The sequence below is a fragment of the Ranitomeya variabilis genome, chromosome 1 (genome assembly GCF_051348905.1).
Source record: "Ranitomeya variabilis isolate aRanVar5 chromosome 1, aRanVar5.hap1, whole genome shotgun sequence".
NCBI lineage: Eukaryota > Metazoa > Chordata > Amphibia > Anura > Dendrobatidae > Ranitomeya > Ranitomeya variabilis.
In genome coordinates this window covers 1,102,889,688-1,102,908,580 of record NC_135232.1, presented here as the reverse complement: position 1 = coordinate 1,102,908,580, position 18,893 = coordinate 1,102,889,688, and the positions used below count along the sequence as shown (strand labels likewise).

At 43.4% G+C, this 18,893-nt stretch overlaps 1 protein-coding gene across 3 annotated transcripts in view; it reads right to left on the bottom strand.

Annotated features, from left to right (window-relative positions):
* PPP2R2C (protein phosphatase 2 regulatory subunit Bgamma) overlaps positions 1–18,893 on the bottom strand; it is a 219,736-nt gene that overhangs the window by 53,998 nt on the left and 146,845 nt on the right. For all 3 annotated transcript variants that reach the window (XM_077280111.1, XM_077280112.1, XM_077280113.1), the window contains 4 exons: positions 10,141–10,238; positions 8,809–8,974; positions 6,661–6,773; positions 6,117–6,294 (listed from right to left, as the gene is read on the bottom strand). In XM_077280111.1, coding sequence (XP_077136226.1) covers positions 6,117–6,294; positions 6,661–6,773; positions 8,809–8,974; positions 10,141–10,238 — 555 coding nt within the window. The remainder of the gene's footprint in view (positions 1–6,116; positions 6,295–6,660; positions 6,774–8,808; positions 8,975–10,140; positions 10,239–18,893) is intronic.

Below are 18,893 nucleotides of genomic sequence, written 5' to 3'. Positions count from 1 at the left end.
GAGCTTGCTCATCTTCTCTCCAAATCACACCTCACCACTTGTGCACTTGACCCCATCCCATCCCACCTCCTCCTGTTGTGAACTCTGTTCTCGAGCTCCCTCCTGTGGTCAGGAATGGTATTTCTGTGAGTTCTGTCCGTGGGTTCCCTCTGGTGGCTGAAAGTGGAGCTGCTGGTCTGGAGGTGGCTTCCTCAGCTGCATCGTTTAAGACTGGGCTGGTTCCTCTATTTAACTCTGCTCAGATCGTTACCTGATGCCAGTTGTCAATGTATCTGTACTGGTTCAGATCTCACTTGGATCTCCTGATGACCTGTCTACTTCAGCAGAAGCTAAGTCCCTGTTAAGCTCATTTGTTGTTCATTTGTGTGCTGAATATATTTCTGAGTACCTGCTAAGTTTTGTCCAGCTGGCTATCATGATATTGTCTCGCTAGCTGGAAGCTCTGGGTTGCAGAGTGGCACCTACCGCGCCGTGAGTCGGCGCGGGGGGTTTCTTGCTCACTCTGCGTGGCTTTTTGTAGTTTTTTGTGCTGACCGCAAAGATCCCTTTATCTATCTTCTGTCTATTTAGTAAGTCGGGCCTCCTTTGCTGAAACCTGTCTCATTCCTTTGTTTGTGCCTTCCTCTTAACTCACAGTCAATATATGTGGGGGGCTGCTCTTTTCCTTTGGGGAATTTCTCTGAGGCAAGGTGAGGCTATATTTCTCTTTAGGAGTAGTTACCTCTCAGGCTGTGAAGAGTCGTCTAGGCAGAGTCAGGTATGATCCACGGCTAATTCTAGTGTGTGTGATAATAGATTAGGGCTGCGGTCAGCAGAGCTCCCACTTCCCAGAGCTCGCTCTATTTTGCAGTTTTGACTATCAGGTCATTCCCGGTGCTCCTAACAACCAGGTCCAGCCATAACATCCTCCCCAACCTCACCACCACACTAATCCCATCCCTAACCCATCTCTTCAACCTTTCACTAACTTCTGGTACCTTCCCCTCTGCCTTCAAACATGCCACAATCACACCTATCCTCAAAAAGCCATCCCTTGACCCAAGTGGTATGTCCAGCTATCGCCCCATATCTTTGCTCCCATTTGCATCCAAACTCCTTGAGCAGCACGTCCATGCTGAACTTTCCTCTCACTTTGCATCTAACTCTCTCTTCGACAACCTACAATCTGGCTTCTGCCCCCACCATTCCACTGAGACTGCCCTGACCAAAATTACTAACGACTTGTTTACAGCCAAAGCTAACAGACAATTCTCTATACTCCTCCTCCTAGACCTGTCCTCTGCCTTCGACACAGTTGACCACTGCCTCCTACTACATATCCTCTCTTCCTTTGGGGTCAAAGACCTTGCCCTATCTTGGATCTCCTCATACCTTGCCAACCGCACATTTAGCGTTTCCTACTCCCATACTACCTCTTCATCTTGCCCCCTCTCTGTTGGTGTCCCTCAAGGCTCTGTCCTAGGACCCTTACTCTTCTCAATCTATACACTCGGCCTGGGACAACTCATAAGGTCCTATGGCTTCCAGTACCATCTATATGCCGATGACACTCAGATCTACCTCTCTGGCCCAGATGTCACCTCTCTGATCTCCAGAATCCCAGAGTGTCTATCAGCCATATCCTCCTTCTTCTCCTCTCGCTTCCTCAAGCTCAATGTGGACAAATCTGAACTAATTATCTTTCCTCCATCTCGCATATCTTCCCTACCTGATCTATCTATCAAAATAAATAAAATCACACTTTCCCCTGTCCCCAAAATCCGCTGCCTCGGAGTAACCCTTGACTCTTCCCTGTCCTTCAAACCTCACATCCAAGCTCTCGCCACCTCCTGTCGCCTCCAGCTCAAAAATATTTCCAGAATCCGTCCTTTCCTCAACCCACACTCTACCAAAATGCTCGTGCATGCCCTAATCATCTCCTGCCTCGACTACTGCAACATACTCCTCTGTGGCCTACCTTCTAACACTCTCGCACCTATCCAGTCCATCCTTAACTCTGCTGCCTGACTAATTAATCTCTCTCCTCGCTACACTCCTGCTTCCCCTCTTTGCAAATCCCTTCACTGGCTCCCAATTTCTCAGCGTATCCAGTTTAAATTACTAACACTGACCTACAAAGCCATCCATAATCTTTCTCCTCCGTATATTTCCAAACTAATCTCTCAATATCTTCCCTCACGTAATCTCTGGTCCTCCCAAGACCTCCTCCTCTCCTCCACGCTTATTCGCTCCTCACCCAATCGCATCCAAGACTTCTCCCGAATATCACGCATTCTCTGGAATTCAGTGCCCCAACACATCCGGTTATCCACTACTTTTGGATCCTTCAAAAGAAACCTGAAAACCCATCTCTTCAAAGAAGCTTACAGCCTGTAAAGACCACACAGCCACCTCAACAGCATTGGAGCTACTGCAACCCTCGACCTACTGTCTCCTTCCCCATAATCCTGTAGAATGTAAGCCCGCAAGGGCAGGGTCCTCTTCCCTCTGTACCAGTCTGTCATTGTTAGTTTTGTTTACTGTAAGTGATATTTGTATTTTGATGTAACCCCTTCTCATGTACAGCACCATGGAATTAATGGTGCTATATAAATAAATAATAATAATAATAATTGTACATGATGGGACTGTCCCAATACGCTGTGTTAATTTGGGAGAAGGTAACATCACGCTAACTCCCAGGAGTGAAGTGGCTCGAATTATGGGCATGCTGGAAGAAGTGGTACCACCTCAGGCTGTGCAGTTGATGGTAAAGCAGGTAGACCCTTGGATCGTGACTTTGGATACGTTTCTGACACCGGAACATCAGCACATCCGGGAAGGGCATTGTATATTGGAGCAGATGCAGGCTGAGCTGACAAACCTTACTCCGCTACAGATCCAGCAAGTGGAAGCTCTACTGGTGGCGATATCAAGACGTGTTCACACGCCATGAGGATGATTTTGGCTGCACTACTGCAATTACACGAGATAGAGACTGGGAATGCCGCCCCCATAAGTGAGCAATATCGACAAATTCCACCACAATTATATCAAGAGGTGAAAGGTATGCTAACTCAGATGCTGCAGAAGTGCGTCATAAGAGAGAGTCAAAGTCCATGGGCCGCCCCCATTGTGCTAGTGTGAAAGAAGGATGGCACTCTGCGTTTCTGTGTAGACTATCGTAAACTCAATGCCTGCACCGTGCGAGATTCCTATACATTACCCAGGATTGAAGAATCCTTGTCTGCACTAGGAAAGGCCAAATTATTTTCATCATTGGATCTGGCCAGTGGCTACTGGCAAGTACCGATGTCAGAGCAGAACCGGCAAAAGACAGCTTTTATACGTCTTATGGGACTGTATGAATTTAATTGGATGCTGTTCGGTTTGGCCAACGCCCCTGTAACGTTTCAGCGATTGATGGAGAGGTGTTTAAGGGATTTAAACTCTGAAGACACACTCATCTATCTAGATGACATCACAGTCTATGCTGTTTCGTTTGAGGACCATTTACAAAGTCTGGAACAGGTGTTGAGTCGCCTACAAAGACACGGTCTAAAAGTAAAGCCTCAGAAATGTCATCTGTTTCGCATTCAAATAGAGTACCTGGGTCACATTGTCTCTGATGAAGGAGTGAAACCATCCTGGGAGAAAATCGCTGTAATACAGGATTGGCCCACCCCGATGACGGTGAAGGATGTCTGGGCGTCCTTGGGACGGACCGGGTATTATCGAAGCTTTGTGAAGAATTTTACCTGCATAGTGAATCCTCTGCTGGAGTTGTTAAAGGGAGTACCCTCAGGCGCCAAGAACTGGACTATTTGGTGGGGAGAATGGCAAGAAAAGGCATTTCAAGATCTGAAGAAGGCGTTGACAGAAGCACCTGTGTTGGTTTATGCGGACTTCTCTCAACCATTCATTCTCCACACCGACGGAAGTTTGCATGGAATTGGAGCTGTGTTGTCGTAGATCCAGGATGGGAGAGAGAAGGTGATCGCTTATGCTAGTCGGTCCCTTCATGATTCCGAGCAAAATCCCGACAATTACAGTTCCTTCAAGCTAGAACTGCTGGCATTGGTGTGGGTTATGACGGAGAAGTTCGCGGAATACCTATCCACGTCTGAAGTACTGGTGCGTACTGATAACAACCCTTTGGCTAATATGGGAAATGCGAAACTAGGAGCTCTGGAGCAAGATGGGTGGCAAGAATGGCAAAGTTTCAATATAAAATCGCCTACAAAAGGGGGGCCGAGAACACTCATGCAGACGCCTTTTCCAGAGTGAACCATGGATGACAGAGGCGAAACAGAGATGAGGAATTAGAAGATGAGGAGATCCTCAGGTTCCGAAATTCTGCCAGGACAGGTGCAAGTGGTGGCCCGGGAAGGTGTCTTGGGACGATCCCATGATGAGTGGGTGCGATTACAGCAGGAAGATGGAGAACTAGCTCAGCTGAGACAGTGGGTAACGTCTAAACAACTTCCCAGTCAAGAAGAGGGAAATGCCCTGTCCCTAGAGACTCTGCGGATTCTACGACAATGGGAAAGACTCCTGTCATGATCCTATGGTAGGATTTGAGCAGGAACCTTCGGGGTTAATGCTGATGGCCTCCCTTTGGATTGGGGAGGGCTTTTTATAACCGCTAGAGGATTGCATCCTTGTCAGTTATACTTCTGCCCTCGGCTGAGTTAAGTGACCCCTGTACGCTTGTGTTTGTGCCTTGTGCCTGTCTTGTGAGTTTGAATCCTGTTCCTCACGTCGCACTTGCCTGTCGATTAGGTTCTGTCTGTGGATTATCTGGTTCTCTGACCCCGGCTTTGTTTTGACTTCCCTTTTGGTTTTTCCCTCAGCTCAGGTTATACCCGGTTATTCTTCTGCTACACGCTTGTTGGTGCCCCAGCCGGTCAACCCCCCGGTAGTACCCTCGGTGCTTCTCTGATCGCTCCGGGAGCTCCGGCGGCTGGTTACGCCCCAGCCCCTCCTCCTGCTATCACGTGCCACAGGTCCTGCACACCTGTGACCGTGCTATTCTGTGTCTACAGGTGCTATCTACCTGTCCCATTCTGCGCTGTGTGGGACTCACGTCCGTACCTGGACAGGTCGGTCACGGGGTCCCCAACATTATAGCTGACAGTAACAGTAGTCTTCTATGGTTAGTGTGCAGTATGGACCCAATGCACACTCTGTCTGAGTAGGTGAAGCACCTGTCTCAGATACTGCAGAAACTACACCTAGATCAACAAGCCCTGGTCCAGTCCCGTCAGCAAGTGACGGACATGGTTCAGGAGGCTCTGTCCTCGGGAATTCAGGGGGTGTGTCTAGAGAAGTCACTCTGTTCTCCCCCGAATCCTCGGTTAAGTTACCCGATACGTTTTCTGGTAACAAAAAATAATTTTGAGTCTTCTTCTCTTTAAGACCCTGCATATAGTTAACCGGAATATGCTTCAGCCCTGTCTGTTAAAGCATCCAGATCAGGTAAGGCTGGTTTCAGACTTGCATACGGGAGTGCTGCGGATGGCAGCGTACTTCCCCCCTTCTTCCTCCCTGAAACCATGCCTACGCTCTGCCTACGCTCCGCCTACTACTCCTTGCGTGCTGCGGTGTCCTGCGTACCAATCTTTAACGTTGGGTACGCAGGGACGTACGCTGTATGCGGGTGCCTCCGCATGCGCCATTTTAGTGCTGCGCCGAATGTAACATGTTTTAGTGCTGCGCCGAATGCACTGACTGGCTGGAAGTGAGAAGATACATCTAAGCTCTCAATACAAGTCTATGAGAGCCAGAGCGAAGTTCTCATAGACTTGTATTGAAAGGTGACCTCAATGAAACATTGGATATGCAGGCAGGTCACTTTTTATCAGAGATCAAAGGCAGCGGTGGCAAAAACAGATGAAAACGCCAGAAAGCGAGTATCAGATAGGGGGCAAGGGGAATTACTTTAACGCATCACTCCAGAGGTGCAATAATAAAACACTGGAGTGGTGCTTTAATAAATCAGTCTATAGGATGTTGGCCATGTTCCTCCTGAATAATCCGTGCCCACTTTTTCAACTTTTGGTAAGCAAGTTGCAAACAATTGAAACTTTTTCACAGTTTGTGACTTTTTTGCGGGTTTTTCCTATATAAAAGGATACTGAAGCTCCGGTCTGTGATTGCCAAGTGCCAGAGGTTAATCCTGAGATCATCGGCTGACATGTACGTCTCACAGTCACTGTTGACAGAGATGGAGTTGACATGATATGTGTGTCCATTAGAAAATATTCTTCTTGGGGAAACTTCTACCATTAAATCCATGGGCTTAAGAACAGGCACCTGAAAACAGAAGAACACCCAATAATATGAGCAACACAATCCATCATCGCATCTAGCCCTCAGGTCATCCATTCATGCACCAATTTATGTCTGACTCAAGAGTCAGGCAAAGATTTTATACTAATTATTCAATATTGGAAAGAAATTTTGCAAGACATCCACATAATTCTTATGTAGGCAAAGTCATTTGACAAGCAATATGGTGGGTGGTACTAATGGGGGCACGGTGAATGATGTAACTAATGGCTGATGGCAATAATGTGGGTTCTGTAACTGGTGGCACACATAGAGTTACAGTGGCCGGCATTAATGGAGGCACTATGGTGGAACCCAAAATATGACTATCAGGAGCTATGTACTGCTTACCTGTAAAGAGGTCACGGTGGAAAGATCTTTCAACTTCCCTTCTTCATCTTTGAGGTTGTACCCCTCTGGCCTCTTATCACGCTCACTAATTTTCCATAATTTGATAGTTTTATCTAGAATGTAATAAAAGAAGTCTCACTGTACTGTTAATGTCTATCTATGCTCTGTCAAAACAGGTATATTGTGAAAAGCAATGAACAAGCAAAAATGGTATGTCACATCACTGTAAGTGTATTACGCTACGTGCATTGGTGATTATGAAGTAGTGGTCAGCACTTACTATCAATGTTAGATGTATATATTTATAATTCCATCCATCAGCTCATCTATCCGTATATTCACCCAATCAGTTATCCATTCCTCCATAGATCCATCCGTCCAATCAGTTTTCCATTAACCCATGTACCCATCCAACCATCTGTCAACAATCCATTCCGTCCATCCACCGATCCAACCACCTATTCATCCTTGGATACACTCATATATCATCTTATTTTTCCATCTTTTCACCTACTCAGCAATGTGGTCATCGAATCATCCACCTTCTTGTCCACACATCATCCAACCAACCATTAATCCAGCTTCAGATCAATATAGCAATCCATCTATCCATCTATCCATGCACACATCCATTATCCATCCACCTAGCTATCCATAAGTGCATTCATCTATAAACCATCTATCCATCTATTCACCCAACTAGCAATCCATTCTTTTATCTATCCAACCATTTACCCATCATTCTATCCACTCATCCATCTACTTATTTATCCATCTATTCACCCATTCAGCAATCTATCCATCCATCCAATCACTCATTTACGTGTCCATCCATCTATCTAGTTACCCAAGAAAACAGCAATTAATCTGTCCGTCTGTCCATCCATCGTATATAGTCATCTATCCACCTGTCCATATTAGGTTATAGGTTGAACTCAATGGACTTATATCTACCGTCAATCCTAAAAGCTAGGAAACTTATTCACCCATCCATCCTTCCAATCACTCACTCATTAACGTGTCCATCTATCTAACTAGTTACCCAAGAAAACAGCAATCCGCCCGTCGATCTATTATCTATCTATCTATCTATCTATCTATCTATCTATCTATCTATCTATCTATCTATCTATCTATTATCTATTGATATGTCTATCTTCTATCTATCTATCTATCTATCTATCTATCTATCTATCTATCTATCTATCTATCTATCTATCTATTGTATCAAATCATCCATCAAACTTTCCATGCTAGGTTATAGGATAAACTCAATGGACTTATATCTACCTTCAATCCTAAAAATTATGAAACCTATTCATCCACCTATCCTCCCAGCAACTCCCCCACCCACCCCTACATCAACCCATCTAGACATCCATCCATGCCACAATCTAGGAATCATTCCATTCAACATTCAATCAAACCATTTATTCATCCTCTCATCCAAGTAATCAAAGCGTAATGCCTGAATAAGGGCCATCACGGAGGCAAGCATGCATATTTATAAAAGAGTCCAGTTTCCATTGCTCTTTGAAGCCCAAAATGTATCACTTGCTGCAGGAGTAGTTGTTGTACCCTATTATAAAGCAATAGAGGGTATTGCATATTAGGTCATAATGCAAAAACAGAAGCCATGACACCAAAGGTCTACAGGGGCCTTTACGTATTTCCTGCAGAGAAGCAATTGAATTCACCTGAATACACATCCCTATACTATCACCTAACACCTTAACATGGAACTTATGTGAAAAGACCTTACAAACTTGCATTGTGGCCCCTTCGTTCTGAGGGTCAGTGGGGGCCCCTGCAGTTGAACGCCTCCTCTCATTGATCAGGAGGTTATACACATTCCATAATCTCTAATGGTGGGAAAAAATCCTTTATTCTTCCGAGATATGTACATTTTATGCGACAACTTACGGCTGCTCATATAGAGTATGGCTATAGGTTCTTGCACGCAGACATTTCCAAGTATTCATCTAATTCTGGCCATCTTCTCTCTCCAAATACACCGGCACGGCATACGCCCTTCATAATAAATGTGCCCCATTGTGTGCACCCATGTAACAGTTAAGTGAATTTCGCACTTGTTAACATCCTCATAAACATTTGCAGCACATGGAGGCAGATGATCTGCGATCCTACCATTTGTAGACAGAAGGGAGTGGGCTGCGTTCTGCTGCGGGAGCCATTTAATCTTGTTAATTTTTTCTTCTATTTCCAAGCTTTTCAAATAATCAAATTCGGGCTCGTGGCTCTGGAAAGTGCTATAGACATTGTACTCGCCCTGATTGCAGGGTTCATTCTTACACTGCAAGGGAGATGATAAGAATAATAAGAATAATGCAACAGAGATTCATTTTACAGTTTATAATGTACATGAATTTGGGGAAATAAGAGCAGTTCTTCCTAGATTGCAGACTTATCTTTCAATTTGTTTCCTCTTCGCATAATTTACTGTAGCAAAATGCTAGTATATTGAGCATTGAAATGTAGCTCGTTATTCTGATGGGTAGCTTGTTCATCATGACTCTTTACCTGTTAACAAATAAATAGTCAAGGTGGTGGGCTTTGTCTCCTAAGGAGTTGTGCAACCCTAGCTTACAGTTCTAGCCGCATTTGGTGCATGCACAGCCCTAGATTCATCTGCACACTGCATACGTACACTACTCCAGAGAGGAACAAGACCATCACCCTGACTCTTTACCAGTAGCAGGCACTACTATATACTGTAACTGCATGTTTTCACTTATGCTCTAAGGAACATCTTTACACAGCTATTAATATTATGCTTAACAATATAGCGGTAGTCTAGGATTGGAATTTTTGATAACAAGTTACCTTTAATGGATCAACTTAGAACACTTAACGTACAAGGGTATTAAATACTTCTCAGTGGTTACGCAAATATAAGTTTCCTATGTGTTCTACACTTTTACACTAATTTTACACCATAAGTCCTTAAAGAAAATCCATTACCAGGCTTTGTCTTCCTCATCAGAGAGCGACATGATGAAAGGACAGACACCCTGATTCCAACAATGTATTACTTATCTTACTAAGTGCTTCCATTTTGATTAAATCTGTTTCCTCTGCTGTAAATTTAGCAGAGCTCTAATGCTGAGCCATGTATATCTCCGCTCACACCACTGATTGGCAGCTTCCTGTATACACTGTGCATAGGCAGAAAGCTGCCAATAAGTGGTTTTATAGGTTCTATATCAACTACAAAGCTGTGTGCTTGGTATATACTGTCAGACAAGTGATCACAACTACATGTTGTTAAGCTGTGCAAAATGGTACCACCACCCCGACAGGGCAAATGAATCATTACATGGTGCGTTTCATGTATTGCGCTGACATGTTGAAACAAGAGAGGTGCTCTATGTTCTGTAGAATAGATGGGGCATCCAAATTCTGCTAACCCTGATTGCCCGTGTGTATGACCGCTTACCCCTTAATGTAATGTACACATACCTCTGGTTCTCGTTGGAATATTACAACACGACCCCCCTTGTCCCCAGTTGCCAACAGCTCTCCTGTGTGATTAAACTCAACTGTAGAAATGATATCAGCTGCAAAAGAAAAAAAAAAGCATTATTAATAATAAAACGCTTATTTAGTAATTTTTATATTAAGATATACCGTAATTTCAGTCCGCAACCAAATATCTTAATTTCAAGGGAATTTTTCAGCACGTTTGAACATATAGAAGTAGTGATCTGGCTGTATAGGTGCTGGTGTGCCAATAAAAAAATATACTTTTTTTTTTAGAAATGTGATGTGCCAGTCTTGAGAAATCTACTGTAGAAGCAATATGCAAATCAGGCTGTAAGTGCTCTCGGGTTTACACAGACACGCCCCCAGTCTCATTTGCATACGACTTCTACACTAAATATCCCATGATTGGCACATCGGATCTCTACAAAAAAGGTGTCTTTTTTTTTGGGGGGGGAGGGAGGTGGAAGGCTGGACATGCACCTATACAGCTATTCTAATATTTCTACATGTACAAACCTGCTGACAGTTTCCCCTTTAAAAGGGATTCTCTCTTTTAGACAGCCTGTTATTATTGCCCATATTAGGATATACTTATGATATGAATATGTCATAAATGCCATCCTAAATGTTATGGCAGGAGATTCTGATTAGTAGTGATGGTGATGAATGAACGTGCTCAGATCAGGTGTTATCTGAGCATGCTCAAGTGTTAACCGAGACTCTTCGACATGCTTGAAAAATATGTTCAAGTCCCTGCGGCTGCATGTCTAGTGGCTGTTCAACAGTCGCAACAAGTGCAGAGATTGTCTGTTTGTTAGGCAATCCCTTCATGGGTTGCAGCTGCCAAACAGCCACGAGACATGGAGCCGCGGGGACTCGAACATATTATTTGAGCACGCCGAAGTCACTCGGTTAGCACCCGAGCATGCTAGAATAGCACTAATGACCACTTAGACCCCCAAACAATTCTCTTAAACAGTGGTGGCCTTGATCCATTTCTGTGTTGGAAACTACAATCAGCCCCATCCAAGAGAATAGGGCTCCGCATGGGCCCATGACCAAGATTGTGAACAAGTTAAAGGGGTCGTCCAAGATTAGAAAAACATGGCTTCCATTCAAAAACAGAGCCACACTTGTCCATGGGTTGTGCAGTATCTCAGCTCAGCCTTCTTCACGTTATTAGAGCCATATACCATTATCATATCAATTAAGTAAGCTTTTTACTCAAAGGGGCCAAATTGACACTTCCTTTGAGGAACTAAAGTTGAGTGTTGTGTTAGAAGACCAGTAGTACTGATAGGTGCCTGGTTACGGGTAAATTCCCTGCAACGGCGCTACCACCACCAAGTGGGTAACAATCATTTGATAAGAATGCGACCCTTACTATAATAGAATGTATTGCCTTAAAGTCCATATACACACCTCTGGCAAAAATTAAGAGACCACCACATCAAAACCCGGTCATGGGCAGCCCAATCTCCAGACCTGAACCCCATTGAAAACCTCTGGAATGTAATCAAGAGGAAGATGGATAGTCACAAGCCATCAAACAAAGAAGGACTGCTTACATTTTTGTGCCAGGAGAGTGTGAAGGACTGGTGGAAAGTATGTCAACACGCATGAAAGCTGTGATTAAAAATCATGGTTATTCCACAAAATATTGATTTCTGAGCTCTTCCTGACATAAAACATTAGTATTGCTGTTTCTAAATGATTATGAACTTGTTTTCTTTGCATTATTTGAGGTCTGAAAGCACTGGGTTGTTTTTAAATTTTTACCATTTTTCTTTCTCAGAAAAAAAAATACAAAATTTATTGCTTGGAAATTCAGAGACATGTTGTCAGAAGTTTATAGAATAAAAGAACAATTTACATTTTACTCAAAACTATACCTATGAAGAGAAAAATCAGGCAAACTGAACATTTTGCAGTGGTCTCTTAATTTTTGCCAGAGCTGTATATTGCCCAAATAATTGACCAGATATTATCCCACAATGCCCAGATAGATACACCATATAGTACCCAGATAGGGTCACCGAGTGCCCAGATAAATAATGCATCTATTGACCATTCATGTTCGGTAAAGTGAAAAGTTGTGAAACAATTCTTGCACTGAGATTCTGAATCTTTGAATGTCCTCTCCATCATATTGGCCAAATATTTCAGCTGAACTTTCTTCACGGGGTTTAAGTAAAATATGGCGGCTTGCCTTTATGTTCTTTCTGTAGATTGACTGTAAAGTGCTGCAGAATATGTTGGCGCTATATAAATAAAGATTATTATTATTATATATTCCAGCTGGTGACATAAAGGAGGACAGATTACAGCACCCAAGTTAAAAAAGGCAGCAGCTCATGTAAATTAGGCACGATGATGGCGCTTTACAGATCTCAATTATCCAGCTCTGCAGGACGGAAGCCAGAAACATCTGCACGGTTCTTCTCCGCCGAGATTTCATTTGCTATTCACTATGTTAAACAAAGACTGAAAATCGAGGATGAAAAGTGAAGGCTCATAAAATATGTTTTTTTTTCGGGAGCTGATTAGCTTTCTGTCAATGTTCTGATCTTATTTTAGGATCTTCTGACACATCTTTTTAGGCAGATATCTCTCATTTTACTTTTCATTGGTGAGTAGGGGATTTCTATTCTTGCATAAAACCTACTTCCCTATAACATATCTTTTTTTTTTTTTAGTCTCTAGCATAATAGCAATTGCTGAATTCAACCATTAAAGGGAGGCTATCAATAAGATCATCCCCCAAACCACAAGCAGATCTTAGTGATGTAAATCAATCGACACCTTTATATCTCCTATCTGTGGCTGCATTCCCAAGTAATTAACATCTTTATATCTCCTATCTGTTGCTACATTCCTAAGTAATAAACATTTAATTGTATATGCAAATGAGGAGTTAAGTGCTCTGGGTGTGACAGAGCTTTATTTAAGCTGTCAATCAAGCTAAAGAGAAAGGTTCTGGGCGGGGAAACATCCTGGGAAATTCAGATGGGCTCTATCACATCCAGAGCACTTAACACCTCATTTACATATGAATTAAAATGCTAAATGCATAGCCATAGTTTGGAGAGGTTGATCTTGCATACAGATTCCCTTTAATAGCAGCTATTACTGAGTCAATAGTGGTAGACATAATAATAATAATAATAATAATAATACTCTTTATTTATATAGCGCCAACATATTCCGCAGCGCTTTACAGTTTAACAGTTTCAAACACAATAGTCTTTGGTAACAACGTTAACAATACAATAATAAAGCAAAATAAGACGCCCCTGCTCGTGAGAGCTTACAATCTACAATGAGGTGGGGGAGATACAAAGTACAGGTGTGTATTTACAATGATGTAGACATACAGCTCTGGCAAAAATTAAGAGACCACTGCAAAATGTTCCGTTTGCCTGATTTTTCTCTTTAAAGGTATATTTTTGAATAAATTTAAATTGTTCTTTTAGTCTACAAACTTCTGACAACATGTCTCCAAATTTCCACGCAATAAATTTTGTATCTTTTTTTTCTGACAAAGAAAAACGGTCAAAATTAAAAACAAACAAACGAACAGTGCTTTCAGACCTCAAATAATGCAAAGAAAACAAGTTCATAATCATTTAGAAACAACAATACTAATGTTTTAACTCAGGAAGAGCTCAGAAATTAATATTTTGTGGAATAACCATGATTTTTAATCACAGCTTTCATGCGTCTTGGCATGCTTTCCACCAGTCTTTCACACTGCTTCTGGTGAAAAAATGTGATCAGTTCTCCTTTGTTTGATGACTGTGACTATCCATCATCCTCTTGATTACATTCCAAAGTTTTCAATGGGGTTCAGGTCTGGAGATTGGGCTGCCCATGACAGGGTTTTGATTTGGTGGTCTCTTAATTTTTGCCAGAGCTGATTGTGACATCTGGTAGTTTTTTTTAGCATGCAAGTGACTTATTTTTTGAGTCTGAGATATATCTCCTACCAAATGTTTGCCCACTTCAGGTAAAAGATTATCAAAGCAATGCCTACGTTCTCTGAATCAAGGTCAAAATGTTCTTCAGTGCCTGATAGAAGGGCACAATGACTGCCAAAGAAGGCCCCCTTACAGTCATAAAGGTTCTCATGTAAGTGCAGAAACCACAAACACATCCATGACAGTCACAAATGGTCACGAAATAGAACACCAGCCAAAGATGCCCCCATAATGGTATGCCAACCAGATTCCTCTAAAATAATATGTAAACCATACATTAGATGCCCCATATTGTATGTCAACCACAGATGCTAAAATGATAGTATGCCAGTCATAGATGCCCCTATAATATTATGTCAGCCAAAGATTCTTCTATAATGATATGCCAGCCATGGATTTAAAAAAAGTAATCACATGTGCCCCATAATAGCATGGCAGGCACAAAAGCCCAATAATAGCATGCCAAGCATAAAGGCAGCTATATTATAATGATAATAATAATAATAATAATAAATTATAAAAGTATTCCAGCCACAGGTCCCCCTATAATATATGCCAGCCACAGATGCCCCTATAATATATGCCAGCCACAGATGCCCCTATAATATATGCCAGCCACAGATGACCCTATAAAAGTATGCCAGTCAAAGGTGGCCCTATAATATATACCAGCCACAGTTGCCCCTATAATATATGCCAGTCACTGATGCCCCTATAATATATGTCAGCCACAGATGCCCCTATAATAGTATGCTAGCCACTGATGCCCCTATAATAGTATGCCAGCCACAGGTGCCCCTATAATATATACCAGCCACAGATGCCCCTATAATATATGCCAGCCACAGATGCCCCTATAATACTATACCGGCCACTGATGCCCCTATAATAGTATGCCAGCCACAGGTGCCCCTATAATATATACCAGCCACAGATGCCCCTATAATATATGCCAGCCACAGATGCCCCTATAATACTATACCGGCCACTGATGCCCCTATAATAGTATGCCAGCCACAGGTGCCCCTATAATATATACCAGCCACAGATGCCCCTATAATATATGCCAGCCACAGATGCCCCTATAATACTATACCGGCCACTGATGCCCCTATAATAGTATGCCAGCCACAGGTGCCCCTATAATATATACCAGCCACAGATGCCCATATAGTATATGCCAGCCACAGATGCCCCTATAATATATGCCAGCCACAGATTATCCTCACAATGATCAGTGTGTGCAATGTAAGGATTCACAAGTCTGCAGTCACACAGTCACATAGAGAGACTGCAGACTTTTAGATTAAGACTGGACAACTCCTTTAACCCTTAAAACAAATACCGTGTATACTCGTGTTTAAGCCGACTCGAGTGTAAGCCGAGGCACCTAATTTTGCCACGAAAAACTGTGAAAACGTATTGACTCGAGTATAAGACGGGTATGCATTGTCCCCTCATCTCTATCCTTGTAGGCATGACTCCCCAATCCCATCCCTGTCCATGTCTGCTTGGCTCCCCATCCCTGTCCTTGTATGCATGGCTCCCCATCCCCATCCTTGTATGCATGGCTCCCCATCCTTGCATGTATGGCTCCCCATCCCCATCCTTGTAGGCATGGCTCCCCATCCCTATCCTTGTATGTATGGCTCCCCATCCTTGTATGCATGGCTCCCCATCCCCATCGTTGTAGACATGGCTCCCCATCCCCATCCTTGTAGGCATGGCTCCCCATCCCTGTCCTTGTAGGTATGGCTCCCCATCATTGTATGCATGGCTCCCCATCCCCATTGTTGTAGGCATGGCTCCCCTTCCCTAGCCTTGTATGCATGGCTCCCCATCCCCGTCCTTGTAAGTATGGCTCCCATCCCTGTCCTTGTATGCATGGCTCCCCATCATGTCCTTGTCTGCATGGTTCCCCATCCGTGTCCTTGTATGCATGGCTCCCCATACCTGTCCTTGTCTGCATGGCTCCTCATCCCTAAAAAAACCCCATCCTACTTACCTTACCTGCATCTCATTCCAGTGCCAGCAGCTCTTTCAGCCAAGCGATCATGTGTCCCTGCTCATTAAGGTAATGAATTTTGTAGTGCAGAGGTAGCACACTTATGCAGTGATGAGGCAGTGACCCTAGCAAAGTTCCAAACAAAAGTCTCTTTAATGTGTTTACTTCACAGCATTAATGTCCAACTCATATAAACACAGCACACAATATCCTCCAGATCGCAGCCGGGCACATATCCTCTGGATTACATTCACTAAACACGCCAGTCCACCTCTGACTGTAGCCGTGGGCGACTGCACCACCGTGTTAATGTGCTACTCACAGCTTTACACAGTACACGATATCCATAAGTTTACAGTTACTAAACATGCCAGCTCTCCTCTTGAAACCAGTTGCTGTGCACGACTGCACCATTGTGTTAATGTTCTACTCACAGCTTTACACAGTACACAATATCCTCCGGATCGCAGCCGGGAACCATATCCTCCAGTTTACAGTCACTGAACATGCCAGTCCTCCTTCGGCACAGGACAGTCTACCTCCAGTTCACCGCTGGGCACAAGACAGTCCACCTCTGAGACCAGTTACCATTGGCGACGGCACAGCTGTGTACACTGTGGGTGCCAGGCATCTCAGCTTCCCTGGCTGTTTGGCTCCGCTGGCCTGTGTTGACTCACACAGGTGGAGCGCTGCAGAGCCGACTGCTCTTTACTCCTCCAAACACCAGACCGACACTGACTCTGACACACCCAAACCCTATACTGCAGGGTCTTTAACTAGCAACCTTTGGCCTTCAGCCACATGGAAAATCTTGGCAGGAATGAAACGGACTGCATGACTACCATCCTGCAGTCTGTTTCAAAACACCAAAAGCACAGAGCAGGTTTTCCCTAAAAACCAGCATGTCCAAGACCTATACTCACTTTAGTCTACATTGCAACCACAGCAACACCTGTGATTGCAATGCACTCTTATGGCCTCAATACGCCTCCGTGCGCATCCTGGGGGGACATACAGTGACCCTCACATGTAACACCAGTCACTGCCTCACAATATTCACCTCTCTCCATGCCTATAGGAGTGGAGAGAAGAGAATATTCATAACTCTTAAGTAGCGGGCACCCGTGATCGCCCAGCAGCTGCTGGAAGTCAGCGGCTGTGGCTGACACTGTGCGCGCTATAAGAGAAATGAATATTTACTGCCAGTGCAGTGAATATTCATTTCTCTTTTGCAGTGGCACAGACTTCAGTCGCAGCCGCCGGCTCCTGCCTCCTGTAACCTGCTGCTCCACCGCTCCCCCTCCCCCACCTTCTTCTGGAACAATGACTCGTGTATAAGCCAAATGGGGGCGTTTTCAGAACACAAAAAGTGCTGAAAAACTCTGCTTATACACGAGTATATACAGTAAATAACTTATTCATATCAGTACAAAGTTACAATTTTCCAACTTTGATGCCAGCCTTTTTTTGATCAGTAATCACTCCGGCCAGCCAGAAAGAAAACTGATTTGGAAATGGATCTTTCTGTTGTACACTGATGTTGTAACATCAGTAGCCCAAAGTCATTTAACCCCTGTAAAAAACCACCAGTTACTTATTCAAATCTGTTGATGCCCATTCTGATGCCGAGAACCCATTTGGGCCAGACTGCAATGACCTGAATTTGATGCGGGCTATCACTGTGTATTGGTGGTGTGAGATCAGTGGCCCAAAGTCATTTAACCCATAAAAACACCAGTTACCTATTAAAATCTGTGAAAAGTGCCTATTTGCCCTCTTTGATGCCCTTTCTGGTGCCCAAAACACATATGGGGCAGGCTGGAGTGACCTGAATTTGATGTGGGTCATCACTATCATGTAACCCTTTCAATGAGGCCCTTCAGTGCCCACTTTGATGCCCATTTTTGTTTTATAACTTTTGTAGCTGCTTTTAAGCGTATTCACATCAGGGCACCTCACTGCATTGTATTTTATTATTGTAATTTTTGATTTTTGTCATTAAACCTGTAAAAAACAGAGAAAAATAAGTTGCCGAATAAGATACTGGATGAATAAAAAAACAACATCAGCATCGTCACCAAAGTCCCAGGTGTGAGTGATGCATTACAGAGCATATGCGATCACTGCTTCATTATCTGCACTGTAGTCAGGTAATAGAGCAATGGTCTCAGTAACACAGGACTTTGGCACACCCATTCTCTGAATTAGTTGTTTTTTAGCACGGAGATCCCAGTAAGGGTAAATAATTCTTTAAGGGACAACTCCTTTTAAGCTGAAAAGTCTACCTGCTCTTGAGACCTAGTGAATATAGACTGGTCAATTGATAGATTGCGATCAACTACCTCTTATAGAAGGGCAATATGTCATGTGGTGTGCAGAAGTTTGAACTCTGCCATAGCAGTGACTAAAAGAAAATAAAAGAAAAGAATGTTTGTGACACCAGGGCGCATTTAATTAAGCTCTGCTTCCTGGTAGTGTGATGTAATGTGGTGAACTCCGAATAGTCCAGAAAACAAGGAGGCCAGAGGGGCTGTTGTTAACATTTACCTGTTGCATGAACACAAGTTCATCCAGATATACGATGATTGGGCAGAGATTCACTTCCAATGCAGCAATCACACTTACTTTTCAGTATAGCAATTCAGATATATAAATGGTGCAGTGATTCCTGAACGCCAACTTGGGCATATCTGAAGCTGAGGCTGTGGTTTCTCATATATGGAGCTTTGGCCTCTCCCTTACCTGCT